The 27,838-nt window shown below is 35.9% G+C and overlaps 1 protein-coding gene across 9 annotated transcripts in view; it reads left to right on the top strand.

Moving 5' to 3' along the window:
• LOC126354975 (sphingomyelin phosphodiesterase) overlaps window positions 1-27,555 on the top strand; it is a 387,938-nt gene extending 360,383 nt beyond the window's left edge. For 4 of the 9 annotated variants that reach the window (XM_050005155.1, XM_050005064.1, XM_050005072.1 and 1 more), the window contains 2 exons: window positions 11,100-11,253; window positions 26,360-27,555. In XM_050005155.1, the coding sequence (XP_049861112.1) occupies window positions 11,100-11,142 (43 nt within the window). In that variant the 3' untranslated portion in view covers window positions 11,143-11,253; window positions 26,360-27,555. Of the gene's footprint in view, window positions 1-11,099; window positions 11,254-13,544; window positions 13,601-26,359 lie in introns of those variants that run through there. The other 5 variants (XM_050005137.1, XM_050005128.1, XM_050005119.1 and 2 more) reach the window with 2 other exon arrangements.
• Window positions 27,556-27,838: the final 283 nt, after the last annotated feature.

Genomic DNA, 27,838 nt, shown 5'->3' with positions numbered 1-27,838 from the left:
TGTTCCAGTATCCCCAGGTCCTCCCATAGAAACAACATTCTTTCATGATTCTTAAACCAAGTATTATCAGTGATATAGTGGCTTCTTTCTTTTTGTTTCTTTCTCCCAGTTCATGTGCTCCTACTATTTTTCTCTCTCTCCCTTTTCCTACTCTTGGATTCCAGTCATCCATCACAATTAAATTTCTATCTCTCTTAGCACTGGAATAATTTCATTTATTTCATATACATTCTTGCAATATCTTCTTCATCTGTGGGGCTAGGTGGCATATAAAATGCTATTACTGTAGGGAGTGTTGGCTTCATTTCTATCTTGGCTGTGATAATATGTTCACTATGCTGATCATTCCTATTCCTTATTAGGGCTGCTCCTGCATTACCTTTATTTGATTGTGTGATAACACTGTACTTAGCTGGTCAGAAGTCTAAATATTTCTGCCACTAAGCTTCACTAATTCCTACTGTATCTAACTTCAGCCAGTCTATTTCCCTTCTGAAATTCTTTAATCTACCTACCTACCTGATTAAGGGATCTAACACTCCAAATTCTGACTCACAGAATGCCATTTGTGTTCTTCTGGGTGACACCATCCTTCTGAGTATGCATGCAGATCTGCATGGAGAACTATCTTATCTCTGGAATATTTTATCCAAGAGGAAGCCACCTTCATTAAGTCACACAACAGAACTGCATGCCCTCGGGAAAATAAAGTTACAACTTAGTTTCCCCTCACTTTCAGCTGTTTGCATAACCAGAATGGAAATGCCATGTTGGCTACTGTTGGTCTTATATGCGACATAAGTCAATCATCCAGACTGCTGCCCCTGCAACTACTGAAAAGACTGCCACCTCTTTTCAGGAACCATAGGTTAGCCTTGCCTCTTCCACATGTACCCCTTTGCTGTGGCTGCACCTACAGTACAGCTAACTGTATTGTTGAGGCATACAAGCCACCCTACCTTTGACAAGGTCCATTGCTCACAGTGGATTGTGTATTCTAAGATTTTGTTAACATCATTGCAGTGTCAGGCTGTATTAATTAAAATTATATATGGATCAGAAGAATGATTTTATATTCAGCTTTTACATCCAGATACCACAGTCTAAGTTCCTCAAATAACAGTGAAATACATATACTAACTAGAATTAGTAATTTTAAGTTGGACCATCACAGATGTATGAGTACACAAAAAGGAAAAAAGGCACAGAGATAGGTGAAATGACACTTGAATGTACACAAAATATAACAGCAAAACTGGTGCAGCAGTACAGGGGTTTTTGTACAAAGACAGTATTCTCCATTTATTTTTATTTACATCATATGGGCTATATTTTTATTTACATCATATGGGATACAGTAGCTGTTCAACCTAAAAAAGTAACTATTTCATCTATTAGTTAACTCTTTTTTTTTTACCACTAATGATAGGCATACTCTTCAGAAATATGCATTCAGTACGTATGGAAGTTATTGACATCTGACAGCAATTACTGTTAGCAGCAGTGTACACAATATCATTGCCAGAGGTGCAATGAAAAAGCAATGCATCTAACTTGTGATCTGTACGATGTTAGGGTCATTCAGACTTTTTATTTCTCAATGAAGAACACAAACTGTGAATATTATACTGCTGAAAATCTACAATTTGTGTTTTTCATTGATATGTTTAAAAATATGCAGTTACAGAAGGATTCTGTAACATGTTGACTGCCACACACATAGGGATGAATGTTTCACTGTCAGGCCTGACCAGGCCATGGCATGGTATCAGGCATGAGGCTTTGCTGTGGCCACTGGCAGCTTCATGGCAGTCAATGTGTTAACACGTTTGGCCTTGTTTACCAGTGTTCTGAGGTCAACATTCAATTTCATACAAACTTTCCTAGTTGTACCTGTGAGAGAGCATCAGTGAGAGCATGAAACCAATCTTCATCTAGTGTAGTAAAATGTGCCACTCAGTACCCTAATATCTACTGAAAAACTGTAACAACTCAAAGGAGTTCTATAGGGTAGGTGGAGTACAAGTATATGTCTTTCTTTTTGTGTGTGTTTTCATGTTTGCATTCTAGCATATTGGTGATACACATTTACTGATAAGCAGTCCAGCGTCAACCATGTCAGGTACTGCCAGTAGCTGAGCAAGTTTGTAACTGATAAGCCACAAAAACAGAAATTAACTTCCACAATTTAAAAAGATTATTTGTTAAAATCCTTGGTTTATAGAAATGGAGTGGACATTTTAGTTGGGTGATGATGATGATGATGGTAACCATAAATTAATATTTCAGTCTGCTTTATGTCTGTTAGTCTGTCTCAATCACATTGAAATGCAGCTGAATATGTTACTGTACTTATAACCAAATTATTTTCTGAGTTAATGAAGCAAATTGGTTTCTTATAAATGAACAAGAAGTTTAATCATATACAGTTGACATTCCTGAGACGCATTGAGTATCACCTTTATCTATGATAATTAAGTATGCTGAAGCAATTTTAATTCATTGCTTCAGCTTACATCATTATCATAGAACAGGAATATACTTGATAATTCAACATCTGTTGACGTACTTCTTAACTCATTCCACAATTCTGAATATTTCCTTCACAATGAGATCTTTAGGGCACAATGGAAGAATTTTTGGTGACTAGTCTGTATGATAACACTGTCAAATGATATATTGCAGAATACTCTGATTCATATGTCACTACTCTCTTATGTAACGGCTAGGCATAATAAAATGGAAACCTTTACTTTTAAATAAAAGCAGTCTTTATACATTTTCATATAACTCAGAATATAACACATCACTGAATGAATAGTCATAGAAATCCCTTGTCCATATTAATGGAGTGGGCTACATTAAATATAAATACAACAGAAATATCATGGTAACATGTAATATCAGTCTGGATCATTGTGAATTTCAGCATACAAAAGCAACAAGAATTACTTGTTTATATAAAAAAAGTAGGCTGTTATGTTGTATATCAGTTTGATCTGTAATTTGTATTGAAATACTGTAAATGAAGAACATATTGGACAAACTGCTACTGACAAGATAACATCAAACTGATGGATGTGGATGTGAATGCATTGGTGCTGTACTTTTTGTGTGGTGGTGCAGAAATTTTTAATGCAGGTCCCATGGCAGTGATACATACCCAAACATTAGAGATCTGTTTTTGGAGCACAAATCACAAAAGTGTATGTCAACTGACTTATTGCTACTTAATGTGTGCATTCCATTGTATATATTAAAATGGTGTTCACCATTCTTACAGCTTGTACTACTGGTCAATACAAAAAATAAGTTCTTTAGTTGTACATCCTACATACATACCAACATCCTTACTGACATATGGATCATTCTGTCCAGTAATAGCCATTTGTCTATTAACACTATGGAAGGAGTTTGCTATGCATATCACTCATCTTTATACATCCTTCAGCCTTCCTTTTCAAAAAATCTCAAAACTGATGTGAACACACGTAGCTGCCCTTAGATTTCGTCACATGTATGAGGCACATATTTCATGTAATTTGTGCAATGTCAATAGGTGTGGAATACACCAATACCTTAAAATGTCACCATAGCCAGAAATCTATGCTATTAAGCTCTTGTGAACAGGGAGATCATACAACATGATCTGTTTGGCCAATCCATCATTCATAAAAGTTTTTTTTAAGTTACTGTCATAAAAGACATACATGACATGTCTGTTGATCAACAGCATTGGCTAAGCAAACTTGGAATACCCTGCTGTCATTTCCTGCATGAAAGAACTTACCATTATATCATTTTTCACATCATGCAGAATAACTAATCTCATTCTGATCCCAGCACAACCTCAAAATAATCTATATTACTAAATGACTATCCTCGAACCTGGAGCATGGTATTCCACAGAAAACAAAATTTTAATTTCATCAAATTATTGACCGAATTCAAAAATTTTAGAAGTGACCGTAAGCTACTCATCAAGGTACTTACTCTTATGCTGAAAATTTAACTCAATAAGCCAAGTATTTTAGTAGAAACTGTGTGTTTGTCTCTGGGCAGTATAACTGATGGCACATAAATACCCAAATTTTATGTATCCAGTATTTGTGAATGAGAGCACTTCGCGACTTCAAAAAAGTTTTACACATAATTCCAAAGCTTCTTCTCACTGACAACCTCACCCACAAAATGATGAAAGGAAAAGGTTTATCACTTACTACATTTGCACTGTTCATGCAGTAAAATGCCAACACCTGGAATGACATTTTAATTTATTACTTTACTACTAACACTATTCACAGCAAAGTTTGCATACAGTATCTACTTATACCCTTAATTGTACCTGCAAAATTATGTCATTGTACTTCTCATAGTTCAGGAGGTATGATGTCATAAACATTGACACACATGATAAAATAGCTAGTTGGGGCCAAAGGTGTGTGTGTTTGGATGTCTGTGTGAATCTGTGTACAAATACTCAAAAAAGGGCTATTGCTTGAAATATATGTGGATGCTACTTTGTTTTATATGTTACTGTGATCCACTGCTGTAGGTGAGTAATTGCCCTTCTTTTATTTTATATATTGTTCCATAAAGAAATTTCCAATATTGTTATGCATTTCAAACATAAATTTTTATGAGGGCATGGTATTCCCATTTACCTATATTAGCAATGAACAAACATGATTGCTTCAAAAAGGAAGGATGGAAGATGGATTTAATGTCCCGTCAACATAAAGGTCATTGGAGATTAGGTACAACATCAGATTGTATCAACGATGCAGAAGAAAATTGACTGTGCCCTTTCAAAGGAACCATTCTGGCACATGCCTGGAGCTATTTAGGGAAATCACAGAAACTCTAAATCTGGATTCCTGGACGTGGGTTTGAAATGTTATCCTCCCAAATGTGAGTCCCATGAGCTAACCACTGTGCCTTCTCACTTGGTTCTCGTTCAAAAGCTGTATGAGCCAAACTATTGTGCATTATATGTTGATACATGACTCAAGTTACTATGCCAACCAAAAAAACCGAAACAAAATTTCATTTGCTATCAATACCATTTCTGTGGCAGAATGAGAACTTTAAACTTTTTCATATGTTTATTCTAGTTACATAAGTTTTATTATCTGTGTTTTCCTACAGGCAGAACTACTCATCAACTTGGAGAACTAATGTGAAGCTCATATCAAAGGATATGACTTGTAAAATACTTTTGTTTTTTAAAAATTAGTTTTGCTGCTCCCTCATGATGCTGTCCCACGAGTATAATATAATGACTGCTGCCCATGATGTTTGTCAAGTACTGCTAAAAGTGTTGTGTTTTGAGAGTCTGAAAGGGAAAAATGTTAACCAGAAATTGAAACCTTTCATAATTCTGGTACTGTTAACATTTTTCCAGTATGGTGTTTTAGAATACAAGTATATAACTGTGAAGAAATGATAAGTTGTACTGTGAACTGAGGAAGTAAGTGTTCCTGTAATTTTGAAACAGTCAGGGTTGAGAATGCTCTGCAATGAGTGTATCCTGGAGATATGACAGATGCAACTAAAGATACCTGAGAAACTGCATTATACAATTTTTAGCATAACATAAAAATATAAAAATGATTTATTTGCAAAGGCTGTGACAATAACTGAGTGCTGAAAATTTCACAATGCAAAGTATAAGGAAATTCTATCCCATACTTTTGAGAAGAAATCTCGAGGGTAAAGCTGTATTACCAAATTGGAAGAAATGACTATTTTACTTCCTTACTAGCTGATATTTTAAGGTTTCATGTCAGTCAAAGTGCCCTCTGTACGGCACTAACCTAGCATAGCCTAGTGTGATTACAATGGCTTATACAAACTTGACGGATCCTTTCACGGAAAAGATTTGGAGGTACTAATGCATTTTTGAGACCTACTGAGCTATGACTTAGGAAGCTGATTCCTGTTTTACCTAGCTATCATACAGGTCCCAGCTCCAAGGTAATGCAAAAAACAGTCTAGTCGGCTGTGGTTATGTAAAACAGTAACTTTCCATTAAGTGTCACTTTCTGTTCCTATAGCTTGACTCACAAAGCCAAAGAGAAAATCATATGAAAGTACAGTGATTTCATTTATTCGTGGGTGACCTTGCATATAGCCTGAATAATGTAATTGTGGTGTACAGAGACATTTTTTGTGCACCATTATTAAATTGAGATAAGTGATACCAGAATATACAATCAGTTAAAATTGATCAACAGAAGAAATTCTAGTGGGCGTGATGGAATACCTGTACATTTTTTAATGGATTATGTGAAACAGCTTGCTCCTCTCCTAGCAGCAGTTTGTTGTAGGTCACTGGAGCAATGAAGCAAATGATGGAGAAAAGTGCAAGTTATTTCCAATTACAAGTAGATTCAATGGACAAATTCATGTTAACTATATGCCTGTATAATTGACTCCAACCTGATTGGTGAAAGAAGGTCTCCTCTGTAGAAATCAACATGGATTCCATGAACAACAATCATGTGAAACTCAGCTCACTGTGTTCATCGATGGAATCCACAAGGCAATATCTATTGGCACCTAGGTTGATGCCATCCTCCTTGATTAGCAAAAAGCACTCAGCGCTATTCCACACTGATATCCAATGAACAAAATACAAGCTTACAGAATATTAGACAAGCTGTATGATTGGAATAAAGACTTCTGAGCAGGGCAATGTCATCAGAAACAAAAGTAACACTAAGTGTGCCACAAACTAGTTCCATAATGTTGTTACTAGACATACAAAAAATCATAACACTACAAGATTATAGTGAAATGCAGAAAGACTGGTAGGTAAGCTTGGTGAAGGAACTGGCAGGTGACCCTATAAATGTAACATAGCCCACATAGTGAATGACATCATCATTGAGTGACACTATCAGTGATGAATCACTGAAATCAATCATAAATGTAAAATATTTAGGAGTATGCATATGCAGCGACCTGAAGTGGAAAAACCCCATAAGACTAATTGAAGGAAAAGCAGGTGCCAGACTGAGATTCATTGGAATATAGCTAATGATGGACAGCTCAAAGCCTAAAGCTTCTCTGAATACCTCACAGAGATGTTAACTATTAAAATTCTGAAAGTTTACATTTTCATGAAAAGGCAGGCAATATAAAATGGCCCCCCCTCCTGCCCCCCCCCCCCCCCCACATTAATTTTTAAAAAAAAAGGACTGTGCTGGGAAAATCAGAACATTGTGAGCTGTCTGACCTGGGCTTACTAACCGTTTTTCATATGTAGTCTCCAGCACACAACATACTGCAAGATAGCTTTGGGAATAAAGGTGTAGATGCTAACATAGGTGTAGAAACAAACCTTCATGACTTTTTACTGAAGGTGTTTTCTGTCTGAAGCTTTATCATATCTGAGCTTATCTTGGAGTATCTATGAAGTTTCTGTTTGCAGAATGTTAAAAATGATATCAGTTTTCTTTTATTATCAACACAACATTTCATTTTTAGTTTCTTGTTCCATTTATACCAAAAACACCCCACTCATAATTAGCATTCTCCTGCCTAACAGTATTCAGTGTCACTCATTTGCATTCCTTAGTTTCTTACCATTTCTTCTGTAAGAAACCTTCTATCCAAAAATTTATTTGTCCCCAGAATTATTTCCACAAGAAAGATAAAGCTGGAGGATATTCTCTAACACACTTCAATGCATATTTCTTACTCTGATAACAAAATTTAGTTTACATGAATAACAACATTTTCTCTTGTTATTTTATAGATTTTACCAACATGTTTTGTTAATGAAAGGGAGTGAAAGAATTTTGTGAAATGAATGATACAAAACACAGGTAGTTTAATATTGTATATTCAGAACAGCAATACATCTACAGATTTTGTCGTTTATTAGTTGCCTTATTGAATGTTTCATCTTTGTTTGTGTAGCTTTTGGATTAACTTATTTCTTATGTTGCTAAAAGGCACATTAATTTGACCACCTCCTGGATCTGAAGATCTTATTTAGTTCAAGAAGAAATCTGTTTTTTCTTATACTGATCTCTCTATTCCAGTTTATGAACTGAACACGTATCAAATGACTTTGATGATATTTTTGTCAGCCTGAAATATAGTTTTCTTTACTATGTCTTTTGGATTTTCTTACTATCCTGTTGAATATTTGATTATATTTTTTGATGTAATTTTCAAGTTACGGTGTACTTTTATTGAACTGAATGAAAGAGTGGAAAATTATTTTCTATGTATTAGAAGCTATAAGACATGTCCAGAAAAAGAGTATCATTTTGAAAAAAAATTAATAAAAACATTTTTTCAAAACAAAATTTATTTTTATAAGAAAAAGCATCATAAACTATTGTTCTACATATTTGCTACTATTGCTCAGACATATGTCATAGCAGAAAAGCAACTTTTCTATACCCTCTTCATAGAAATATTTTACTACCATCAGTAAAGACAGCCCCTGCTGAACACTACGGTATGAGTCATCATCACTGTCAAAACACTTTCCTCCAAAATCACGCTTCAAGTTCAGGAACATGTGATAGTCAGAACATGCAAGATTGGGGTTGTATGGAGGGTGATCAAACTGCTCCCAAATGAATTATTGATTAAGATTTTGATTGACACCAGCAGAATGGGGACATGCAATGTCATTAAGCAACACAATGCCTTTATTGAGCATTCCATACATTTTTTTTTTAAATTCCACAACAGAATTTTCTCAATGTTTCAGAGTATTGTTCCACATTGATGGTTTCACCTCTTGAGAGGAACTCAGCATACAGAATATCTTGTCTGTTCCAGAACACAGTCCACATGATTTTTTTGTGTTGACAACATTGTTATGAACATTTGTTTTTTGGGGGATTTTAAGTGCCTCCTCTACTTTGACTGTTGTTTTGATTCTCCAGTGATGTGAAATCTTCAAGTCTCACAACCAGTCACAATTACTTTTCAGAATTCATCTCCTTCGTCACTATATTACTGTATTGAGTAAGAAATATCAAAACACTGTCAAGTCACTTAGTTTTATGGGTGGTCATAAGCATTTTGGACCCCAACGGGGACACAATTTGTGAAAATTTAAGCAGTTTGTGACAATCCCATGCAAAACAGTTTTTGAAAAAGTATTTTTATTGTGTACCAACTGTTTTGTGAGTTTACTTGTTCACTTTCTAAATCAGACTTATCATTCACAACAGAAGGCCCCCTACTCCATGATTCATCACGAACATCAGTTCATCTGTCATTGAATTAGTCTCACCCACTTTCTCTCCATTCAGTTAGTCAATATATTTTCACCATAAATTGCTACAAGTTTATGATGAATTTGAGCTCACTCATTCTTATCATTCAAAAACTGAATTACAGAAAACACTTCACAGTCAACATGCTCATAAAATGTCTTAAACATTTCGAATGATCTCTAACAAATGTAATCACAACACAATATGGCTGTAATGGCATCAGTGGAAAGAAAATGAAGCAGACAGACAAGTGCAGATGTGCAGAACTGTGACACTAATGCCGCAGTGACCATAGAAAGAAATTGTACTTACTTTCTGGACACGACTCATATAACACATTTTGCAACACAACACATCACATCACAATTCTCCACCTTTTCTGTGGAAAGGCTGAGTGAAAATAATGGAGGTACATCTTGTGGAATGTGATAAACAGTTCTTCAGTTTTATTGAAGACTTGCTCCCACATCTCCCTTCATAGTATAAAATGAAGCTGATGTTTCAGTTAGTGAAATCTCTCTGTTCAATAATTTTTCTCTTATTATCTCTAGTACTTTTATACAAATTTGTTTAAATGCAGTTTTGCATTTAGAAGTAATTACACTTGTAAAGATGATAGCATAATCTCAAGAACTACTGACATTTGCCACATTTATCCTTTGATTTGAATTTTTTAAGGTGTCAGAGCTTATCTCTTCACGGATAAATACTTTCTAGATATCACTTTTAATATTATTATAAAGATTTTCAACATTTTCAACGGTTTTTTCTAATCTTCATACGGAAAAGTTAGAGGACAAATAAGGAAAACAGTAATTGGTAAGGAAGGATAACTTCAGCTGTAGTTGAATTGTTAACATCAAAGCAAAATTTCTATCAAACAAGAAAGGAAGGAAGGAATATTGGGTTTAACATCCGATCGACATTGAGTTCATCAGAGACAGAACACAAGCTCAAATTGTGTCAAGGATGGGGAAGGAAATTGGCCACGCCCTTTCAGAGGGACCAACCTGACATTTGCCTGGAGCGATTTAGGGAAATACAGAAAATCTAAATCTGGATGGCTGGATATGGGTTTGAACTGTCATCCTCCCGAGTGTGAGTCCAATGCACCAAGCATTGTGCCACTTCGCTCCATTTCTCTAAAATAATACCTTTCTTTGGGGATATTGACTTGAGGAAAATATAGGTATTTTATTGTGTTTTTTAAGCTTCCACTAGACATTTGTTTTATACTGCAACAAATAAATAAATAAATACATAAATAAAATAAACCTGTAGGTATTGCTGCAGCATAATAAAATAGATAAGAGAGTGAAAGTTTACAAAAGAGAAGATTGTTTAGTTCAAAGTAGAATCCTCAAAATACTTTACACAAAGTGGCTTAAATAGGCAACAATTAAGCAGTAATCTTCATTTTTAATGAAACTTTATAAAACTACTTTCACTAGATTTAGCAAAAGATATTTATATTACCTGTATAATAATAATCATTTCAATATTGATTAAAGCTCAGACAAACATATACTAATTCCAAATAATAGAGCAGTAAAATTTTGCTTCTTAAAATGAAATAAAGCATGCAATTAACTGAGTGGGCTCACACTGATGCTAAGTATTGCTACAGTTAATATTCATACTTTGGCTCCAAGCTTATTCCAGTAGTTGCATGAAAGTGCACTGTATAAATGAGATGTGTAATTGCAGCTTAAACTTGAAATAGTTTGTGAGCAGCAGTGTTTCTGCCCCAATAACTTTGTGAAGTATAATTAAAACACAAAATGTTGCACATTCTGAAATCAATGAAGGCTCATTGACTACTACTGTAATGTATTTATTTCTGTCTTTCAGGAATACCGTAGGTTCAATAATTCACTTATTTACTGTGGGTTAAATTTTTGAAGATATTTATTTCCATCTAATACAGCATCTTTTTTTTTTATCCTTCTGAAACATATCACTGACATCATGTTTTCAACAACTGCAATGAAGTTGAAGTCTTCCTGTAAGTACCTCTTATCTGTCATGAGTAAATTTAGATCTGTAGTATATATACAAACAGAGTGATTCTTATTAATGTTTAAATACTCCTGAAACAACTTAGATGAAACTGAGACAGTTAATTGAATACCAGACACATGAGGTCACAAATGTAGGGAAATACCCCAAACTGAGTGACAAATGTTGTTGAACATGTGATGTCATCAGATCATGTATGTCACCACATGAGCAGTGGTTCATCCTGTCAGTCTGTCGCCACTGATAATCCCAGCCCAACTTAAGCATATGGGGCTCAGGCTTTGATTCTTGCATTTTACAGAAACATTTCTTCATTGCATTAAGCAATTATTTGTGTACATTGAGGCACAATTTATTATTTTATTTACTGGCCTTCCAATCTCTGCTTGTTAATTGCAAAGTACTTTACAACAAAACCTACTATATTGCATTTGAAGTAAATGGATATAAGCTTCCAAATTGCATTGTTACTAGTAAGTGATCTACATTTTAGTTACAAAAAATGGCTGGAAGAAAAGAGAGAGGGAGAGAGAGAAAGTGGAGGAGAAGACGACGAAGAAGAAGAAGAAGAAGAAGAAGAAGAAGAAGAAGAGACGAAAGGAAAACAACACAAAATTAGAGTGGCGTTCACTTGGTTGCAGCAAGGACAATAACTTTGCAACTTTTAAATCTTCAACAAATCACATTTACAAGAGGTGCTCATAGTTTGCAGCATTCACACGAATGCAAGTTTTGCACTGCTCGACCAACCCTTCATGTTCAAGCCGAACCATTGTGCGTGCATCTGGTGACATCACATGATCAAAATTTCTCATCCATTTTTGGAGTATTTCTCGACATTTGTGACCCCATGTGTCTCATATTAAATCACTTGTCTCGGCATCATCTACGTCACTTTGAGGGCTTTTAAAAGTTAGTAAGAATCATCCTGTATACTATTGGTTTCATATTTCCAATTGTTTGTGGGAAAAAAAGATTATATAACTGTAAGTAGTATACTGGCATAAAGATAGAAATTGTGTGTGGTAATCTTTATGTTCTTTAAACATAAACAATGCAAGTAAATGACATGCAGACAACAGGTAATGTTGCAGTTTATGTATTCAGACATTGTGTGCCCAGTGGTTAGTCAAGAACTGGAGATTTGTGTATCTGTTCGAAGTGCGGATCAGTAATGCACTTTTTCTAGGGTACACTGTGTATTCATTCATGATCTTTTCTTGATTCATCATAGTTTGCACAGACTGATTTTTGCCCTCTAAAGTAGCAGTTGTTATTACTTCTGAGGTACGAAAGCTCTTGGTATAGGATATTCTTCATAATTTTCTTCATAATGATCGAGAGAACTTGTTTGGTCCAAAGCTGATTATAATAAATGGAAGAGGAATATTTTGTACAATTACACATTTTAGGATAGTTACATCTGTTACTAATGCTCTTATATGCCCAAATTATAGGCATTAACAATATTAAGATAAATGTTTTATAGGCCTTTGTATTTAACTCAAGTCGTTTGTGTGGTTCTAATGTGTGAGGCTGCTTCAGAATGTTGGCCTCAAGACTGTTCATATTTATAATAAGTACATATTGCTGGGAGACACTAGCATTTGAAAATAAGGTACTTACATTGAAACAACTAAAGACAGAATAAATGCATGTAACAGGAGTAACTGTGGAAATATGTACTTTCTGTTCATTGATGTAATATTGATGGTCACATACCAAAATTAAGAAAAATCAAATGAATCACCTCTCTGGTTTGTAGTCACAGTTCATAATATTGTTAAATATTCAAATACTTTAGATTATCAACACACAGAGAGCAATTTTTCATTTTTGGAAATGGAATTATATTATTTTACATTACTGACATATTAAACACGCCTACTGCTAATACATGTGGTACCACCCACAAAGCACTTCTGCAGCATGTTACTTGCTGTTGCCAATATATTCAAAAGTGTTTACATTACTCATTCAAGAAAGATTTCTGGAAAAATGGATAAAGCTAGACACATGAGAAAGTTACTGATTTAAAAGAGAGCTGAGGTTTATATTACTTCATGAAAAGCTGTTTACCAGATCAATTTAACTTACTGCCTATAATTTGCATTAATAAAATAAAGTTATCAGCAATTCAACTACTGTTGATGCATCTATTGTAAATATAGGATTAAGTTAATGAGGTCATCCACAGAAAAGCATAATAATGGGATTTTTTAGGATACTGTTTTACTATTACATACCCAAAGTAATTGTGTTTTGCATTTTTACAAGGGAGCAAGACATACTGGTGCTTGAGGTGATGGTAGAAATGCTGTTATGGGTGAAGGTATTGTTATTGGTCTCTTTTATTGTAACAGTAGATATAGAATTTGCATACATAAATAACACTTCTTACAGTTTCATACTGTAAATATTTTAATGCACATAGAAACTAGAACATTACAGTCTCTGGAGTTTCTGATGTAAAAGAATGTTCCATATCTTTAATTAAATTAGTGATGTGTCACCAACATTTTCATGATAGCCTTCATATGCAGTTAGATTAGACATGTATATTACTAATTTAAATTTTCATGGGTATGATGTAAAATCTACCATAGCTTCATGTTGCATGATAGGTGGAGGGTCCTAAAGTTCTAAAAATTAAGTGAAATTTTCAAATGTTATTTCTCTCGTGTTTACCACATGTGTGTCCACGTATTGGCCTGTATTATTTATTGTTCCTTTTAGGTTTACTGTAATATTCAATTATGTTTTCAGAACAGTGAAAGACAATTTATTTTATTAGTATGAAATGGTTAGGGATAGCAAAGTTTATTATCAAAATTTAGGGCCACATCCAAATCACTTTTAAATGCTAACGTGCAAAAATGTATAAATTCTTGCCCAAAATGTGGAGATGGTGATTAAATGAATAAGATAGAATTTGTTACATAATAATTATATTTAAAATAAAAGGAAGGTCAGTGTTGGCTGTAATATTAATGGTTTATTGATAGCAAAATCGATTTTCAATCAAATAGTGGTCATCTTCAGTGCTGTGGTGTACAAATTAAACTCATAGGCACTGGTATCAAGTTATTATCAGTAACTAAAACTGAGAAACGATCACAATAATTTGATACCAGTACCTATGAGTTTAATTTGTACATCACACCACTGAAGATGATCACTGTGTGATTGAAAATCGATTTTGCTATCAATAAACCATCAATATTATGGCCAACACTGACCTTCCTTTTAATTTAACACATGTGATTGTTGTGCACATAGCACTCCATGGAGTTGCCAATCAATAATAATTATAATCATACTAAAAATTATTCATTGCAAACTATAATCAGATAAGGAAGTGAATAATTTTTGCTTCAGTGGAAAATAGTAAATGTTGCAGGGTACTTCACTCCCTAAGAACTATGCTATGAACCAAAAACCAAATGATAACCTGCTATTTGAAGCTTTCCCAATTAAGACTATCTACCAAGGTGTAAAAGAAATCCTGGTATATAAATGAAGTTTGGTATTTGTAACCTTTATTGTCACGAAACATTTGCAAAACTGACCCAGGTGACATAAAAATCGAGATTATGACTACTGTTGCAACTGTCTTTTAAATAATACTTCCATATTGACTTTAAAAGTGATTGGTAGTGCCAGAATCCAATATTGGGAAACTCCTGATTTTGTAGATTAAATCTTTTGTAAACTCTCATCACCAGTTTTGTAAGGGCCTCCTTGCTACTGCTGTGGAGTCTGAGTTTGTGAAATGGCTTCTGGTGCAGTACACCATTAAGACAGTTTCTCCTTGCCATTATTACACAGCTATGCCCCAGGGTCAGGTTACAGGATAGGAGAATGAAGGGTTTCAGCACTTCAACAAATTAGTAACAAAGCCAGACAAATGAGTTAAAAAGGTTTACTTATCTTTGTGACTTGTCGGATGTTGAAGTCTGCAACACTGCCTGTAATATAACACCAAAAAAGGCCCTCAATGGCTAACTGCAAATAATCACAGGTAAACATAACAGTACATAGCAAACACAATTTACCACAACTGTCTATTCACTTTTAAGAGTCCACTAAACAATGTTCTCTGTCTATGTCAGGCCTCGACAATGATCTATAAGCAAGCGGGTGAGAGCTGCTGCTCTATCTTCCAAGTAGACTTCTTTCTGTTGTCGTCTGGTCATTGGTGGGTTTTCTCGGCCGGCAATTGGCCAAGGTGAAGTCAATAGCTTCATCCTCAGCACTGCCAGTGGTGCTGGTGGAATTCACACAAGTGCCGAATCTCTATGACACTGACAACAGCTTGCATCGGTGTACCTGTGGTGCTTTTGTCCTGACTATGTCTTGTTCAGATGACATGGTGATATCTGTGGCAAAAAGTGATTGACCTGCACTATACAATTATTTTAATGTATTTTAGACACACTCACAGTGACATGCTTTTAATTATGACTACACCTGGTGATCCACTGACCATGGTTTCTGAAGGTGATTAATGTGTAGTCAATGATGATCATTATGGGTCCTTCATTGCACTGGAAATCATGTAAAATGGTGTGGAATGAGGAAAAGAGACTTGTCAGTTCAAAAGACTGTCCTTGTTATCTTAGTTTAAAACTGTATGACTGTAATTTGAGCCAGATGATTGAAACAAAGATAAAATTGAGGTACCTTAAAACTGTAGACAGTCACTGAAAGATACACCAAGCAGTCCCATCATAATCAGTTGCACTAAAATGGGATGAGAGAAGGAAAACTGTAAGAAAGGACTGGATAATCAGTAAGCTTAAACTGTTAGAGAAATAAAATACATACATAAAAACTGAAATTTGTGTGACAGTGCAGAGTTACAATGTTGCTGGAGGACACTCATGGCTCACACTGCAGTGAGAGCATCCACTGCCCCCCCCCCCCCCCCCCCCTCCCACCATCCCACCCCCTGGCCACACTGAGAATATGGGCTACTGTGAGGTAACTATCACTATCATCTAATAGGCCTTGATTATTAGTGACCAGCTGAACAGTTGGTTGTAAAATAGAGTCAGTTAACATGGATGTGTAGGTGTGTGACACAATGGGACTGCATAGTTTGCCAATAGTTGCTGGCATCTGATCATCAGTACAGAGGGGGGAAATATGACTTTGGTGTGGATTATGCCCTCCGCCACACACCACTTGGTGGCTAGCGGAGTATATATGTAGATGTAGATCAATAATAGGGTACCAGCTTTCATCAGGTGACTGACTTCAGGGATCATATGGAAGCTACTGCATACCTCCATGGTAGCACTATCCCTGAGACATCCCAGTTTTCTTTACTTATTGTTTGGTGAGGGTTGAATGTATCTAGAGCTGGAACAGTTGGAGGGATAGGAAATTCTGGATAAAAATGGGGGTAACCACAGAAGCCCCACTAATGCAGTGTCGAACAGGATGTGATGGTGCCAGATGATATATATACACCCTTTGCCAGTCAAAGAACACAGTGATCACATGTTGGCAATACATGGCCTATTAGAGACCGATTTATAATTAGTAAAAATGTGAGTACCTTTTCCCAATAAATAATTTGGAGCCACTGGGGGAAGGGGGATACCCATTCATACCAAATACAGGTGGATTGCAGAGTAACAATGTAGATGTGTATAACTAGAGGATGTGTTTTATGCTGTTGTTGCTAAGGTATTTAAGCATTTGAGTGTGAATTTTACCAGGTCTAGAGGCTGTGTTTCAAAACTCTACCAAAGTGTTGCAGATCTCCCATTCACTAAATGGAGCATTGTATGATTTTAGACCATCTCATTTTCTCTACTGCAGCAACTTCTCCAAACCTATCTTCAATGTTTTCAGTGAAAACAGTGGCTTTGTTGTTGCAAAAAATCCTCTGTCAGTTCTGGAGCACACTAAGAAATGGGTAATTTGTGTACATTAATTTCTCCTTGCGTGACCCTCATTCCATCACACAGCCAAAGACTAAAACGTGTCTGCATTGAAGTCTTGATTTATGTCTGCTGAGATGGTCATGTGGGCACGGTCACCATGAGTGAGTGTGATCCATTTCATTGTGGGCTGTATGCCCTGATGCCACTAATTCTGACTGAAGGCTATTCCTGACACCATCCTGTCATGTCAAAGACAATCTGTTGTAGCAGCTGTTGCCCAGAGTCCTAGTGCCCCAGATTGCACAGGCAACTACTTCTCAGCATAAATGGGGAGGCACCAGCAGTGTGATCCCTGAATTGTCAGGGGGTTACAACCAAAAGGGTGTATGATAACCCCCCACCAGATGAATCTGATACTGTGCTGTAATATTAGGTGCAGAAGATCGCACATGGTAGGTACATTGTGCACCACCTAAGGCTCACACTTCTGTGAAATTAAGAGTGGAAGTCAAATCCTAAAAGGGCATCGAAAGTAATTAAGCCAAAAGGGTTGAGGGAAAGGTTGTGAAATGTGCAAAAACTGACGGATGCCGTAATAATGGTCTCACCACCAATGTAAAAGTTTGACTAGGTATAGGACCCCTTTTTGTCACCTCTTATGACAGGCAAGGAGTTATCATGAGTCTATTCAGGCCCCCTATACCACAGGAACTAATGTGTGGCCAAAACAAGTCATGATTAATGTGGCGCTACTGTGATTGAGTCTGTTGTTGTTGCTGTTGACATCATGATCTTCAGTCCAAAGAATGGTTTTATTCAGCTCTCCTATGCAAGCCTCTTCATCTCTGCGATACTACTGCAGTCTACATCTATTTGAACCTGTTTGCTATATTCAAGCCTTAGCCTTCCCGTACAGTTTTTACACTGCACAATTTTTTTCCATTATCAAATTACCAATTGATGTGTCAAGGTGTCTACTATCAATCAATCCCTTCTTTTAGTCAGTTATGCAATAAATTTCCTTTCTCTCCAATTTGACCAGTACCTTCTCATTAGTTAATTAATCTACTCACCGAACCTTCATAACACCACATTTCAAATGTTTCTATTCTATTGCCTGAACTGCATATCATGTACTTTTCACCTTCATACAAGACTACACTCAAATACCTTCAGTAAAGATGTCCTAACATTTGATTTGATATTCAATGTTAACAAATTTCTCTTTTTCAGAAATGTGTTTCTTGCTAATTATTTTAGTGTTCTAACAGAAAAACTTACCTACTATGTTTAGTTTCCCATTTACTAAGCTAATCCCCTCAGCATTGCCTGAGTTAATTCAACTACACTCCATTACCCTTGTTTAACTTTTGTTGATGCCTCTATTAATAACCTCTTTTCAAGGAGAAACCAATTCTGTTAATCTGGTCTTCGAAGTCCTTTGCTATCTTTGACAAGATTAAAATGTTATCGGCTAACTTCAAGGATTTTATGTCTTCTCCATGAACTTAAGTTCCCTTCCCAAATTTCTCATTGGTTTCCTCTGCTGCTTAACGTACAGACTGAATAACATTGGGGTCAGGCTACAACCCTCTCTTACTGTCTTATAGTCCACCGCTTCCCTCTCATATTGTTCAGTTCTGATAACTGCAGTCTGGTTTCTGTACAAATTCTAATTGACTTCTTGCTCCCTGTATTTTACTGCTACTACCTTCAGAGTTTGAAAGAGGTAGTCCAAGCAACATAGTCAAAAGCTTTCTCTAAATCTACAAATGATAATAATGTACATTTAACTTTCTTCAGCCTATTTACTAGGATACATTGTAGGATCAGTATTGCCTTGGCTGCACTTACATTTCTCCAAACCCCAAACTGATCTTCCATGAGGTAAGCTCCTACCAGTTTGTCCAATCTTCTGTAAATAATTCATGATAATATTTTGCAACCATGACTTATTAAACTGATGGTTTGGAAGTATTCAACCTGCCATCTTTGGAAATGCAATTTTTACTTTCTTCTTATCTATGAGAGATGAAATGAAATGTATAAAACTACAGCTGCCTGAATATTGAAACAATCAACAGGATTTAAAAATGGGCGTCATAATCTACCCATTTGTTATGCCCCAATCTTGCCAATTTAGAAAACTAGAGGTATGATCTTCAATCATTTGTATCTGCATCATCTGAATGCATTCCAGATTGTGGAAGGACATACAATTTAAATAAGGATAGGCTGTCTTGATGTCATTCTTTCTGGAAATGTAATTTCTGTAAGATAGGTCCATCAGGAAATTAACCACTTGAACGACAGAAGTCCTCTGAATTCTAGCCACCTGTTAGCTTCTATTAACAACGGGTCTGTTTAAGGTATATACATATTTTAAAATTTATTCTCAAAGCTCTATGCCTGTAGAAAACAACAGGATAAGTCTTTAAGGTGCAAAGAGCCTGTTGTGTCAGCCAGTTGGTATCCTGTTGACAAAATTTTGAAACATCAGCATTTTTCAACTTGTACTGTATGAGGAGAGCTCATAGATACAATCCTCCACTGTGAGATAAATTTATGCTTACAGAAGCAGCCCACTGAATTACACCAAACTTCTGTAAGTTCTCAAAAGAGTACTTGGTCTTTTCTCCCTTTGTTCTTCATAAGAAGTTGTTATACACTAATTAGATTACACATCATCATAAATATTTCATGTATAATAAGAAATAACAAAACATTTTTTGTCAAAATTCCAGTGTCTATTGCAAAAACTTTAAAAAGAAACCAAGAAAAGAGTCATAATAACTGCTGATTTATACAAAGATCTAGCCAGTGAAGCCAATAACTCATCACAATTCATTGATGTGATTCAAATATCAGGTTTCAGCACAGATTTCACTGATTTTACTTGAGTAAATGAAATGTCTGCAGCATGTATAGATAATATTTTTACCAGTTATACTTATAATGAGGCAAATAAATTCTGTTTAGATTTAGGGCTTTCTGATCATTGTGCTCTGTTTATGGAGTTACCAAAAACAATAGGACCTTGCTCCAAAAAAACCTACACCAAATGCCAGTTTAGAAAAGAAAATATGAACTCTCTTGGAAAACTTCCTACAGTTTTTAATGAAACTCTCCCCCTTATTGTACATCATAAAGAAGTAGGAAATAAAGTAAAATGGATTACTGAAGGAATAAAAATCTCTAGTGCAAGGAAAAGATGGCTACATAGGGAACTAAAACACAACAAAAGTCCTGCTTCTGTTACGCATGTAAAAAATTACAAAAATATTTTAAAGAAGTTGTAAATGACTGTAAAAGATATAGAAAATGTGATACTATCACTAAAAAGTAAAACATCAGCAGGATGGCATGAGATACCAACAAAAGTGTTAAAAACAATTTCTAAAATAATTTAGCAGCCGCTGACTACAATAGTTAATCAGTCCCTTCAAGAAGATTATTTTCCAAACACACTGAAGTATGCAGTAGTTAAGCCACTGTTCAAAAAAGGCATAAAGGCACATATGGAAAACTATCGCCTAGTCTCTCTTCTTCCATCATTATGAAATATATTTGAAAAGGTAGTCACCATGTTGTTATTGTGGTCTTCAGTCCAGAGATTGGATAGAGTAGCTCTTCCTGCTACTCTATCCAGTGCAAGCTTCTTCATCTCCCAGTACCTACTGCAACTTGCACCCTTCTGAATCTGCTTAGTTTATTCATCTCTTGGTCTCCCCGTATTTTTTATCCTCCACACTGCCACTCAGTACTAAACTGGTGATCCCTTGATGCCCCATAACATGCCCTACCAACCGATCCCTTCTTCTAGTCAAGTTGTGCCACACATTTCTCTTCTCCTCAATTCTATTCAGTATCTCCTCATTACTTATGTGATCTACCCATCTGATCTTCAGCATTCCTGTAGCACCAAATTTCGAAAGCTTCTATTCTCTTCTTGTCTAAACAATTTATTGTCTATGTTTCACTTCCATACATGGCTACATGACAAACAAATACTTTCAGAAATGACTTCCTGACACTTAAATCTATACTCGATGTTAGCAGATTTCTTTTCTTCAGAAACGCTTTCCTTGCCATTGTTAGTCTACATTTTATATCATCTTTACTTCGACCATCATCAATTATTTTGCTCCTCAAATAGCAAAACTCATCTACTATTGTAAGTGTCCCATTTCCTAATCTAATTCCCTCTGTATCACCCAATTTAATTTAACTACATTCCATTATCCTCATTTTGCTTTTGTTGATGTTCATCTTATATCCTCCTTTCAAGACACTGTCCATTCCGTTCAACTGCTCTCCCAGGTCCTTTGCTGTCTCCGACAGAATTATGATGTCATTGGCAAACCTCAAAGTTTTTATTTCTTCTCCATGGATTTTAATTCCTACTCTGAATTTTTCTTTTTTTCCTTTACTGCATGCTCAATATACAGACTGAATAACATCGGGGATAGGCTACAACCCTGTCTCACTCCCTTCCCAACCACTGCTTCCCTTTCATGCCCCTTGACTCTTATAACTGCCATCTGGTTTCTGTACAAATTGTAAATAGCCTTTTGCTTCAGAATTTGAAAGAGAGTGTTCCAGTCAGCATTGTCAAAAGCTTTCTCCTAGTCTACAAATGCTAGAAACATACGTTTACCTTTCCTTAATCTATCTTTTAAGGTAAGTCGTAGGGTCAATATTGCCTCGCGTGTTCCAACATTTCTACGGAATCCAAACTGATCTTTCGCGAGGTCGGCTTCTACCAGATTTTCAATTCGTCTGTAAAGAATTCATGTTAGTAATTTGCACCCATGACTTATTAAACTGATCATTTTGTAATTTTCACATCTGTCAACACCTGTTTTCTTTGGGATTGGAATTATTATATTCTTCTTGAAGTATGAGGGTATTTCACCTGTCTCATACATATTGCTCACCAGATGGTAGAGTTTTGTCATGGCTGGCTCTCCCACGGCTGTCATTAATTGTAATGGAATTTTGTCTACTCCTGGGGCCTTGTTTCGACTTAAGTCTTTCAGTGCTCTGTCAAACTCTTCACGCAGTATCGTATCTCCCATTTCATCTTCATCTACATCCTCTTTCATTTCCATAATATTGTCCTCAAGTACATCACCCTTGCATAGACCTTCTATATACTCCATCCACCTTTTTGCTTTCCCTTCTTTCCTTAGAACCGGGTTTCCGTCTCTTGATATTCATACAAGTGGCTCTCTTTCCTCCAAAAGTCTCTTTAATTTTCCTGTAGGCAGTATCTATCTTGCCCCTAGTGAGATAATCCTCTACATCCTTACATTTGTTCTCTAGCCATGCCTGCTTAGCCATTTTGCACTTCCTGTCAATCTCATTTTTGAGACGTTTGTATTCATTTTTGCCTGCTTCATTTAATGCATTTTTATATTTTCTCCTTTCATCAATTAAATTCAATATATCTTCTGTTACCCAAGGATTTCTACTAGCCCTCATCTTTTTACCTACTTGATCCTCTGCTGCCTCCACTATTACATCCCTCGAAGGTACCCATTCTTTTTCTTCTGTATTTATTTCCCCCATCCCTGAAACTCTCTTCAACTTCTGGTTTATTCAGTTTATCCAGGTCCCATCTCCTCAAATTCCCACCTTTTTGCAGTTTCTTCAGTTTTACTCTACAGTTCATAACCAATAGGATTGTGGTCAGAGTCCACATCCACCCCTGGAAACATCTTACAATTTAAAACCTGATTTCTAAATTTCTGTCTTACCATTATATAATCTATCTGAAACATTCCAGTGTCTCCAAGCCTCTTCCATGTATACAGCCTTCTTTCATGATTCTTGATCCAAGTGTTAGCTATGGTTAATTTATGGTCTGTGCAAAATTCTGCCAGGCGGCTTCCTCTTTCATTCCATATTCACCTACTACTTTTCCTCGTCTTCCTTTTCCTGCTATCGAATTACAGTCACCCATGACTATTAAATTTTTGTCTTCCTTCACTATCTGAATAATTTCTTTTATCTCATCACATATTTCATCCATCTCTTCGTCAGCTGCGGAGCTGGTTGGCATATAAACTTGTTCTACTGTGGTAGGCATGAGCTTTGTTTCTATCTTTGCTACAATAATTCATTCACTATGCTGTTGTAGTAGCTTATCCACACTCCTATTTTTTTATTCATTATTAAACCTACTCCTGCGGTACCCCTATTTGATTTTGTATTTATAATCCTGTATTCACCTGACCAGAAGTCCTGTTCCTCCTGCCACCGAACTTTTCTAATGCCTACTACATCTAACTTTAACCTATCCACTTCCCTTTTTAAATTTTCTAACCTACCTGCCAGATTAAGGGATCTGACATTCCACGCTCTGATACGTAGAACGCCAGTTTTCTTTCTCCTGATAACGACGTCTTCATGAGTAGTCCCTGCCCAGAGATCCAAATGGAGAACTATTTTACCTCCTGAATATTTTACCCAAGAGGACACCATCCTCATTTCTCCATACAGTAAAGCTGCATGCCCTTGTAAAAAATTACGGCTGTAGTTTCCACTTGCTTTCAGCTGTTCGTGTTATCAGCGCAGCAAGGCCGTTTTGCTTAATGTTACAAGGCCAGATTAGTCAATCATCCAGACTGTTGCCCCTGCAACTACTGAAAAGGCTGCTGCCCCTCTTCAGGAACCACATGCTTGTCTGGCGTCTCAACAGATGCCCCTTCCTTGTGGTTGCACCTACGATACAGCTATCTGTATCACTGAGGCGCACAAGCCTCCCGACCAACAGCAAGGTCCATGGTTCATGGACCATACAAATTCAAAATTTCATAGAAACATTTAAAATAATCCACAGTATCCACTATAAATCATTTTACTGGTAAAATTAGCTCATTTGTAGACAACTCACTGCACGCCACCGGAATTTTTTGTGACTTATCAAAGGCCTTTGATGGTGTGAATCACTCCTTGCTACTCTGTAAACTGGAAAAGTATGGAATTAGCAGCACAGTATTAGAATGGTTTACGTCCTTTCTCAGCAACCAAAGACATAGAGTGGTTATATCATCAGAGAGGGGAATTTATACTTCAAAATGGAAATCCTTTTCACATGGAGTACCCGATGATTCTGTCTTAGGTCCCATTCTGCTTCTGTTTTACATAAATGATCTGCTACTTAATATTGAGTGTCACTCAGTATTATTTGCAGATGACAGATCTCTTAATCATTGAAAGCAACAGTACTGATCAAATTCCACAAACTGTATTAAATACTGTAGAAAAATTAGATACCGGGTTTGAATTAAATGGGTTAAAATTAAATGGTATTCAGGTCACTCACAAAAACGAGGATTTGCAGGAAGCTAGCTGTCTGAAATTCTTAGGAATGCAACAAGATAAAAATCTGTCATGGGGATCACATACACAGTGCCTTCCAAATAAATTAAGTAGCCTAGCATTTGCAATGAGGATATTGTATGATGCTACCAGTATGGGCATAAGAAAAGTAGTCTACCATAGCTAATTTGAGTCAATAAGTTATGGAATTGTATTTTGGAGTAACTCAAACCATATCTGTCGAACTCTAAAACTTCAGAAAACCATCATTAGAAATATGCACAATGTATGGCGAAGAAAATCATTTTCCCCTTATATATATATATATATATATATATATATATATATATATATATATATATATATATATATATATATATATATATACCAAGCGGGAAAGTGCCGGCAGACAGGCACATGAACAAAACACACAAACACACACACAGAATTACGAGCTTTCGCAACTGGCAGTTGCTTCGTCAGGAAGGAAGGAAGGAGAGGGAAAAATGAAAGGATGTGGGTTTTAAGGGAGAGGGTAAGGAGTCATTCCAATCCCGGGAGCGGAAAGACTTCCCTTAGGGGAAAAAAAGGACAGGTGTACACTCGCACACACACACACATATCCATCCGCACATACACAGACACCTGTGTATGTGCGGATGGATATGTGTGTGTGTGTGCGAGTGTACACCTGTCCTTTTTTTCCCCTAAGGGAAGTCTTTCCGCTCCCGGGATTGGAATGACTCCTTACCCTCTCCCTTAAAACCCACATCCTTTCATTTTTCCCTCTCCTTCCTTCCTTCCTGACGAAGCAACTGCCAGTTGCGAAAGCTCGTAATTCTGTGTGTGTGTTTGTGTGTTTTGTTCATGTGCCTGTCTGCCGGCGCTTTCCCGCTTGGTAAGTCTTGGAATCTTGGTTTTTAATATATTTTTCCCATGTGGAAGTTTCTTTCTGTTTTATATATATATATATATATATATATATATATATATATATATATATATATATATATATATATGATGTCTGCTTCTGTCTGTGTATGTGCGGATGGATATGTGTGCATGTGTGTGTGTGCGCGTGAGTGTACACCTGTCCTTTTTTTCCCTAAGGGAAGTCTTTCCGCTCCCGGGATTGGAATGACTCCTTACCCTCTCCCTTAAAACCCACATCCTTTCGTCTTTCCCTCTCCTTCCTGAAGAAGCAACCATCGGTTGCGAAAGCTAGTAATTCTGTGTGTGTGTTTGTATGTTTTGTTCATTGTGCCTGTCTGCCGGCGCTTTCCCGCTTGGTAAGTCTTGGAATCTTTGTTTATATGAGCTGATTATCTTTGTACACAGTAACCCTGATTTATTTGAAGGGAATTATTTTCAACACGATTACAACACCAGAAATCAAAATAATTTTATGTTGCCCATCCACTGTTTAAAACTTTATGCTCAAACTCCACATTATATGGGTATGGAAATTTATAACAAAGTAAAAGGAAGAGAACTGCTCAGCATAAATTTAGAAACACTGAAAAAATCCTTATGTGAATAACTGCTGCAGAAATGTTACTATTCAGTAGAAGAATTCGTAAATGACAACTTGAGCAGGAGAGGTCAAGTATTTAGGACTGTTAATTTTTAAAAGTTTGTTACTTTTGAAGAAAAATTATTAATTGATTAATTAAGTAATTATTCAGTACCATACATTATATTACTGATACCATAAGGAAAATTCTGAACCAGTTTTTGTGTTTTGATGACTCTCTGACTCTCCTGTACATTAAGTGAATGGCTTGAAATTGTATGTTACAAGACAATGAATTTCTATTCTAGTCTACTCTACATAAACCAAACAAATCTAATAACGTATTGTTTCATTTACAGGATGTCTGTTATAATGGCTATTCCTTCTCTAGCATATCAAATGCTGGGATTTGGATAGATAATCAGCAATTTACCAACATAATCTACAAAAAATGCAGTGCAAAGGAAGCTCAGTAAAAGTAAACCATTGGCAGACAAACCTCCAAGCATTTGTACCACACATTTTGCTGTTTCTCAGGGACTACATGGGAGGTAATTTGTGAATAATCAAAACATGCCTTTAGAGTGAATGTGCATTGTGATGACAGGCGACACAAATAAATTCTCTTTGTGAAACTGTTATGTTTGTAGCTGAGCTGCAATCATCTGTCAGTTAATGTGCATCTCAAAAAGAAGATACTTGCAAACACATTTCTTGTGTTATTAGTAAGAAATAATACTCATGAACTAAAATGTGTCAGTGAAACTGCACCATACATTTCATTAGAAATATTACAAGTGCAAACATGGAAAAACTATTGTTGACATCGTTCCACAAGGTGGAAGAAGGGAGAATATTAAATTCAAGATTCTTGCACTCATTTAAGTCATATCAAATGTGTTGCTTGATTCCTGTAATTTAGTTAGAATTTCTTTCACTACTGTAAGATATTTTGTCCAAGTGCATTAAAGGAAATCATGCATTATAAGGAGCTACTAAGAAATGTCATGACAAGATGCTATCCCTGTTTTATCTATTACTGTTCTTTCTTTTTTTTTTAAGAAAATAGAAATCTGCAGAATTTTTGACTCATAAGTATGACAGTGTCACATTGTAGATATTGTATCAGGTGACAGAGTAAGCCTCATATTTTGTGATTAGTGATATTTCATTGTTTGAGCTGAAGAAGAGTTTGCAGGTGGCAGTTACTACAGCTTGATAAATAAGATGCCTTCAAAAGGCTCTAATTTAATACCATTATGCAGCATGCCTGTTGTATCAAATGTTTTCATATGTGTTTCAATAATATAGCTGTATTCTTCCTTGATTGGTTTTACCAAATGTGATGTAACTGTAGGCAGTAATTTATGAGAAAGTATTTGTGTTTTGTGATGATTAAGTCATAATTCTGTGATTGTAATAGAATTATTGTGAAGATCCAAAGAAAATATAAATGTTGTTTATATAAAAATGTTTTAAATGTTGACATGTGATTCTTGTTTCTATGTATTTTTACATGTTGTAAAATAAAGATGACTACAAGTATTACTGCAGATTGTTACAGCTTTTGAATTGGTACTCCAATCCTGAATTAAGCTTACAATATCACATTTAACAAAGTCATGTGACATTTTGATTGAAGACTGAATTACCTATTTATCACCAATTAGGAGTTCTGTATACAGTCAATCGTTGAGTAGTAATCAGCAAAAGTAAAAAGTATTTTGCAGTCAGTGACTTATCAAGGCAGGTTATAGTGTCAGAGTGGGATAGAGCTTACTACATTTTCACTATTAAGCTATATTACTACAGTGGATTTCAGAATTCTTCATCTACTG

The sequence above is a fragment of the Schistocerca gregaria genome, chromosome 1 (assembly GCF_023897955.1).
Source record: "Schistocerca gregaria isolate iqSchGreg1 chromosome 1, iqSchGreg1.2, whole genome shotgun sequence".
NCBI lineage: Eukaryota > Metazoa > Arthropoda > Insecta > Orthoptera > Acrididae > Schistocerca > Schistocerca gregaria.
Note: the sequence above shows the minus strand (reverse complement) of the source record. Positions and strands in the feature narration are given on the sequence as shown.